The sequence below is a fragment of the Sorex araneus genome, chromosome 4, assembly GCF_027595985.1.
Source record: "Sorex araneus isolate mSorAra2 chromosome 4, mSorAra2.pri, whole genome shotgun sequence".
In the NCBI taxonomy this organism is placed as follows: domain Eukaryota; kingdom Metazoa; phylum Chordata; class Mammalia; order Eulipotyphla; family Soricidae; genus Sorex; species Sorex araneus.
This window is the reverse complement of record NC_073305.1, coordinates 109,237,955-109,245,602: the sequence shown is the minus strand read 5'-3', so window position 1 is coordinate 109,245,602 and position 7,648 is coordinate 109,237,955. Positions and strand designations below refer to the sequence as shown.

The window sequence follows — 7,648 nt, the reverse complement described above, 5'->3', positions numbered from 1 at the left end:
GGCTCACCCGGCGCATCGCCCAGCGCCGCCAGGGCTCGGCCCGGAGGGGGCGGAGCCGGTTCAGCGCCCCCATGCAAATGAGGGGGTGTGGCCAGCCCGCCGCGCCGGGGCCCCGGAAGCGCGGAGAGGCCCGGTATAAAAAAAGTACTGAAGACATTTCCCCCAGCACAACTGCTAAAGCTCCAGAGACCAGAGCGTGCGCAGCGGCGGCCTCAGCAGCTGGAGCCGCCACCTCCCGAGACCACCGCAGCTGAGGCGGCGGCGGCGTGGGCGGGGGTGAGGGGCGGGAGTAGCCTGCGCCAGCGGCCAGGGGTCTGAGCGAGGAGCCCAGTTGCTCGCCGCTGTGCGGGGTGCGCCACTCGCCGCTCCCGACGGTGTAGCTGGGCCGCCTCGCCGTGCCGCGCTCGCTGCGCTCCTCGAAGGGGCGGCCGCCTTCAGGTGACACAGACGGCTCTCCCGCTTGCGCTTTCCAGATGCATCAGAGATACTTTTGGTGCGGGGCTGCTCTTGAGGGGCGCGGCGCGCGGCTGGGGAGCGCGGGTGCGGGGCGGCGGGGTAGGAATCTCCGGGAGGAAACCCCGATCTGGGGGCTCGCGGGGTGTGGGCGCGCTTCTTCCTCGGAGGGCTTGAGGCTTGGGCGTACGTTCTCAACCCCCCCTTCCCACTTTCTCTTCTTTTTTTTTTTTTATACATGTTCTAGGACTGACCAAGACCAGGTGTCGTCGCTTGGCGGCCCCTTCATGGCGGAGGGCGAAGGGTACTTTGCCATGGCCGACGACGAGCTGCCCGGAGGCCCCTACATCCCCCTGGGCGGCGAGTTTGGGAGCGAGTTGAGCGGCGACTTGGGCGCGCACTGCTTGGACTATTGCGAAAGCCCCACAGCGCACTGTAACGTGCTGAGTTGGGAGCAAGTGCAGCGGCTGGACGGGCTGCTGAGCGAGACCATCCCGATCCACGGGCGCGGCAACTTCCCCACGCTGGAGCTGCAGCCCAGCCTGATCGTCAAGGTGGTTCGGCGGCGTCTGGCCGACAAGCGCATCGGCGTCCGCGACGTGCGCCTCAACGGATCGGCCGCCAGCCACGTCCTGCACCAGGACAGCGGCCTGGGCTACAAGGACCTAGATCTCATCTTCTGCGCCGACCTGCGCGGCGAACAGGAGTTTCAGACTGTGAAGGACGTCGTGCTCGACTGCCTGTTGGACTTCTTGCCCGAAGGGGTGAACAAAGAGAAGATAACACCCCTCACGCTTAAGGTAAAGCTGCCCCCGATCTAGCGGGTGGGGGGAAGGTGGCTCTGGGGGCTTCCGTGGGGCACCCCTCGAACGCCTGGCGCCCCAGACTGGGCTGTTTGTTTTCTTAAGAGTTCAGAGTATGGCGTGCGCAATCTCCGTTTTCTCAGTGCTCCAGAGACACCCACTCCTGCCCACTCGCCACCTCCTCGCCTTCCTTGTCTTCCTCGTCTTCCTCCCCTCCCCCTCCCCCTCCCTTCTTCCTTTTTTCCTCCTCCTCCTCCTCCTCCTCCTCCTCCTCCTCTTCCTTCTCCTTCTCCTTCTCCTCCTTCTTCTCCTCCTCCTCCTTTTTCAAAAACTCCTCTTTTCTGGCTTGAGGTTGCTTTTACAGTCAGGTCTGCTAGGTGAACGATTGAAACGACGTAAATAATTGTTTTTCAGTCCGTTTGGGATTTGGTCTTTGGGAAACGCGCAGCCTGAAGACTGTGTCGGGGCTTGTGCAGGCGCCTTCTGGCCGCCTTCAGCCGTTCTCCGTGGAAGCGCTTGGCGAGAGTCTCTGCGTGGCTGCCAGTGTCTTGGAGAGCACGACCCCACCCCTCCTTGGTTCAGAGCTAGTGTGCGGTTGTCTGTGCCTTCAAACTACCCAGGGGTCCGAATTTAGTTACTGTTTGGCTGTAAATCGTAGCGCACCCGCACCCTGTGGTAGGACAGGATACCCTGATCACATGGGGGCAGGGAGACTGGGTGATTATGGATGGGGGTGAGAGAGAAGCTTTATCAACTTTTCGCAGCTTGACCTTCTCTTTTAAGTATTATGTGTGGCTGTTGTATGAAGTTTGTGCTATTTTTTTTTAAAGAAATGAGACCATTAAAAAACATTTCAAATGTCAGACATGACAACAGAACCTCTGAGTACTCCACTTCGTCTGCCAAAAGCCTCAAACTATTACTTCTCGTCTCTTTCCCAGACAGTAAAACCACTCGTTAAATTTTTTTTTTGTTGTTGTTTCCAGAGGACTGTTTAAGCTTGTAGGTAGTGTTTTGCTGAAACTTGACAAAAGAGAATAAGGAAAATGATTCAGCTGTATAGAGGATGTATTTATTTATTATTTACAGGCTTGCTTATCTTCTTGTTTTATCTTTTAAATTGTAGGAGGCTTATGTGCAGAAAATGGTTAAAGTGTGCAATGACTCTGACCGATGGAGTCTTATATCCCTGTCAAACAACAGTGGCAAAAATGTGGAACTGAAATTTGTGGATTCCCTCCGAAGGCAGTTTGAATTTAGTGTAGATTCTTTTCAAATCAAATTAGACTCTCTGCTCCTCTTTTATGAATGTTCAGAGAACCCAATGACTGAAACATTTCACCCTACCATAATTGGAGAGAGTGTCTATGGAGATTTCCATGAAGCCTTTGATCACCTTTGTAACAAGATCATTGCTACCAGGAACCCAGAAGAAATCAGAGGAGGGGGCCTGCTTAAGTACTGCAACCTCTTAGTGAGGGGCTTTAGGCCTGCCTCTGATGAGATCAAGACCCTGCAGAGGTATATGTGTTCCAGATTTTTCATTGACTTCTCAGACATCGGAGAACAGCAGAGAAAACTGGAATCCTATTTGCAGAATCACTTTGTGGGGTTGGAAGACCGCAAGTATGACTATCTCATGACCCTTCACGGAGTGGTGAATGAGAGTACAGTGTGCCTGATGGGACATGAAAGAAGACAGACTTTAAACCTTATCACAATGCTGGCTATCCGGGTGCTAGCTGACCAAAATGTCATTCCTAATGTGGCTAATGTCACTTGCTATTACCAGCCTGCTCCCTATGTAGCGGATGCCAACTTTAGCAATTACTACATTGCACAGGTCCAGCCAGTATTCACATGCCAGCAGCAGACATACTCCACTTGGCTACCCTGCAATTAAGAATTATTTAAAAATGTCCTGTGGGGAAGTCATTCCAGACAATATGGGGGACCAAAAAAGAAAAGAAAAAGGCTTAGGAATGAGTTTTGTGCAATGATGATCATCTGCTCCTGGTTTTAATCTTGGTAAAGATTCTGTATCGCTTCATAGGTACTGAATTATGACCACAAAATGATACTTGTGGCTCCCACAACAACTTTCCCATCTAATTCTGCCCAACTTAAATTCTGTCCTCAAACAAGAGACCTGTCATTAAAACAGCCAGGCTCTCCTAAAATATTATGGGGAATAATGCTCGATGACAATATGGGTTTGCAGTACCTGCTCCCATAGCTTGCCATAGGGGAGAAGAGTGAAGAGTTTCTTGTAAGATGGATTTCACAAAAGGAAAAGACAGAGGAAGAAATGCCCACTTAGTTGTCAAGTACAGTGTACTTGATAGGGCATGAAAGAAGACAAACTTCAGGTTCAGATAGTAACCATAAAATAAGAACAGAAACACCAACTTTGGGGTTACTCTCTGAGGCTTGTAGCAAGTGCTTTTTGTGGACCTATTGTTGTGTTAACAGAAACAGCTTGCTCTGAACAAACAGTAGTAGGTTGATGCAGTTCTCAAAACAAATAGCAGAACTTAAGATGACCCAATCTATTATTTCCAGCTGCATGCGTAGTTCGCATTTTTAAAATTTGAAAATGCAAACAAAAACAGCTGTAGCAAAGTATGCTCAAGGACCAAAGATTTAACAGATGAAAATACCCCTGTAGAAGAGATAATAGAATATAAAGAGTTACTATATTTGTTACACACCAGTTCATGTACATCAAAGTGCCTGTTGCCTTCTGAAAATTTGAAATGGGAAAATTTTATGGTTTAATGACTTATTTATCAGGGACTTTAGAAGAAGAAAATAAAATGATATAAGCTTGTGAATTGTGGAGGAAATACCCTATTTTTTTTTCAGCAAACGTGTGTAAAGTAAACATGTTGGTGTGATTACCATAGGTACATGTGTATATGTGGGTGTGTATTATGTGCATATGACATATCACAAATATATACATATACGCATGTATGTGTATATATACAATGAACTTACTATGGTCTAGAATAATGTAGCAAATAGAAATTGTTTAAATATTATATGTTTTTATGTTTTCAACAGGATGACATACAACTTGGGCATATTGCAGTGATAATTAAAACCACATCCAAAAATTAAATGGAAGAGGAAAACAAATAATATATTTGATAGGAAGACAGAGATTATACATTTTTTAGTGAGTGTTTTTATTTTCCTTTTTTGTGAGCCATAGAATTTTACAAATCAGAGACTATTTGGCAGAGCACTCTTTTTTTACTGAACTGCCATTTTGGTAGTTTGAACCCTTTTATTTCTTGTAATACTTGCATGCTTCCATGGTATATAATCCAGTGGATCTTGGAGCAGTAACAATCTATTTAAATCCCTGACTGCTAAAAAGAATTTCTGGTGATCTGAACACTACTTATTATTTAAATGAAGTTTTTAATGAATGCGTTCTGCATTCTAGGACCACTAGAATTTAGTAAATGTGAAATCCTTTTTAAAGAGTATTTGCACAATTACTTAAAATTTATATGAGATGTATATTATATATAAAATTTTATAAATTTATGCCAATATGAGGAATCTTTAATCTGGTTGTCACACTGCATTTAAATATTTAGTACTGTACTTTAAATTCAATCACTTTGCATTGAATGGACTTCGACTTTATTTTCTCTTTCCCAAGAGACCAGTTATCTTGTGAATGAACACACATTATTATTTCAGTTAATGAAATAACTGAAAGCCAGTCATAAAACCGTTCCTTCCCCCAGCTCTTAATTTGCATAGACACTGGTCTCTGAAAATGCATTTTGTTTAGAATAAAAATAAAACACAGAAGCCTTCCCTTTGTATTGTGAAACAGCCACATCAATCAGCCAGTCCCAGTGGATGACTGCTTACTATGATTATTCCTCTTAAGAACCTACCAAAATTTTTTTACCAGTTAAAGAGGGATTGTGGAAGATAATAGCATCATCCTATTCACAGTATGATTTTGTTTGTCTGTCTGGGTATCATTCAGTTGCTCATTGCTGGGTTAATCCATCTGAACTGCATTTGGGGCACCTTTCTTTGAAGCCTTAATAGGAACTTGATGGGTTTGCTGTAGCAGCTTCCCTGTGAATTCTTCTGTGCTGTAACAGCTACTGCACTGCCACTCACTGTTTCCTAAAGAATTCTTTCTCCCTTGTTGGCTTAGCCTCCCTCACTCCAACCCTAGGTTTGAAAAACTACTTGTGGATTGCCAGGAAATAATATTCCATTCTCAAATTAGATCTTATAATTCACTGTCAGAAACCAGAGCTCTACCAGTGTACCTTTTTGAAAGTTTTCTAAGATGTATGAAAGTGGGAATACTTGGGAACACTGGGAAGCTGGTGATCAGCTTTCTTACTTGTTCTAAGTCTCTTGACAAATGATTTGTCCACTATATCAAAAAGAACCTGGATGTATCTGGCTCTGCTATAGCAACAACCTGATGTTAATTTATGACACAGATTTTTGTTTGAAGAAGCATCATTTGAACATATACCTTGCATTTATTTTCTTAAGGTATTTTTTTTTCCCTTTCGAACTCCAGGGTTGGGAGTATAGTTGAAAGTGTCAGCTCTTGGCATTCACATAGGCAGACTATACTCAATATAACTTTTAGCATTTACTTTTAAATATATAATTTATTTTTATTGTTTGTACTATAGTCTTGTGCATATGTAGCTGAACAAACAGTAGATTCTCTATTTGTGGATGTGTGGCTGAAAATTTGAATGTCTTGGGAGAGAGAGCCGTATGTATAGGTTATCAAAAAGTATTTCAGAAAGTACAGCTCTCAACTCCTGATCAGTGCCTGTGATTTGCTTGCTTTTGTGTTTATCTGGCCTAGTGTAGTGTGCCATACTTTAAAACAGGAGGAAGTTTTATCTTCTGGAGGCTCTCTCACCTGTCCAGTCTGGCATGTCAGAGAACATTTGACCTGTGACAGTGCCCTTTGAAAAAAATGTTTACTTCATTTGCAGTAAATCTAGTTGCCTCAAGATATTCCTACATCAAGATGGACTTTACCTTTCCAGAAATAGGATCAAGTATCTGCTTACTTTGGTAATGGTTGAACTGTTTTAATATGATTCAAAAAAATAAAATTAAAGGATGGAAGACTATCTGTAAGCCAAGACTAGGAGGAAATGAAAGTGAATATGTTGTTTTTGCCACCCTTTTCTGTTTGCTTGTCATTGGTTGCTTTACTGTGCATAAAAGTTTTTAAAACAATGCTTATCAAATAAATATTGTGAACTATTTTGTAAGTGAAATGTATTATATTGAAAGCTGTCGGCAACAGTTCAAAATAAGCTTTTTTTGTTATTTGAAGAAGAAACGTGTTAGATGAAACCAAAAAGCGAAAAATAAATAAATAATTTCATATATAGCACCTATTTGAATATGATCTTTAAGATTTCTTATAGCATAGCCTTTTAAGTGCTAAGAAAGAATCTCTGTAATATTTTGTAATAATGGCTTGCTAACAAAGTCCATGGTTAAAGTACAAAGTTGGAAGATGTCAAGGTAATTTGGTGAGATTTGCCGCAAAGCTTTGCAGAATGGAGGAGGCTCCGCTGGCTGTCTCCAGCCTCCACAACCATTGCCTGCTTTGAGACCTCCTAAATAAGCAAGCTGCATTTGGGGCACTTTCGGAATACTTTGACTTAAGGCTGTGTCACAGGTAGAAAAGGAGTTGATGGAGAACAGACTAAAATCTGACGTGTAAATCAGTACTGGAGGGAACAGTTTGTGAATTTTGTTTACAGCATCCAATATTTGGATTTTTTTGTAAATAAAAAGAAATTATTTTTTTCTATTCATCTGTGTCTGTCATCTTTGATGTCTGCACTAAGATAGTGTCTCCTGAATCTGCATGTGTTCAAGAGAAAAGACAAAGGATCAAGAAGCCAACTTCTAGCAAATTCCAGTTGGAGTATCATAAATTAAAATTTCTACTTCTTGGCCAGCCAGACTCTGATTTCCTCTATTAGTTTCAAAAGAATCTTGTTAATCGATACCAAAATTTTACTTGGCTATTTATTAGCAGTTTAAAGTGACTTGGAAGTCTGGGTTGTTTACAGTATCAGTAGAAACTCATAACTGGACTGTACCTCTGAATGGGTCTTGGATTTAATGAGTAGCACAAGTGTTAAAAATGGAGTATGTGTGTGTGTGTGTGTGTGTGTGTGTGTGTGTGTGTGTGTGTGTGCTACACTTGAGGCTTTAAAGTGTTTTTAGAGTGTTTAGGTATTGAAAGCCAGTATTGGAAGAGGAAGAGGAAGACCGATGATCATAGGCCCTATTGCGGGGGAAGGGGAGAAAGAGAGGGTGTGGGTGCATGCATGTAATGGGTGCAAACAAATCTC

The 7,648-nt window shown here is 43.4% G+C and overlaps 1 protein-coding gene across 3 annotated transcripts; it reads left to right on the top strand.

Moving 5' to 3' along the window:
* Window positions 1-314: 314 nt before the first annotated feature.
* Window positions 315-7,092, top strand: TENT5A (terminal nucleotidyltransferase 5A). 3 transcript variants are annotated; one of them, XM_004610119.2, is made up of 3 exons: window positions 315-493; window positions 701-1,253; window positions 2,383-7,092. In XM_004610119.2, exons 1-3 carry the CDS (start codon window positions 474-476, stop codon window positions 3,157-3,159), a joined length of 1,350 nt encoding a protein of 449 aa, XP_004610176.2. In that variant the 5' UTR covers window positions 315-473; the 3' UTR covers window positions 3,160-7,092. The 3 variants fall into 3 exon arrangements, with proteins under 3 accessions (XP_004610176.2, XP_054991658.1, XP_054991659.1); XM_055135684.1 differs by having other exon boundaries at window positions 333-438; XM_055135683.1 differs by having other exon boundaries at window positions 315-1,253.
* Window positions 7,093-7,648: the final 556 nt, after the last annotated feature.

Coding starts and splice junctions, on each gene's coding strand:
- TENT5A (XM_055135683.1), top strand. CDS start 474: ATGCATCAGAGATACTTTTGGTGCGGGGCTGCTCTTGAGGGGCGCGGC. Junction 1,254..2,382: donor TAACACCCCTCACGCTTAAG/GTAAAGCTGCCC, acceptor TTTAAATTGTAG/GAGGCTTATGTGCAGAAAAT.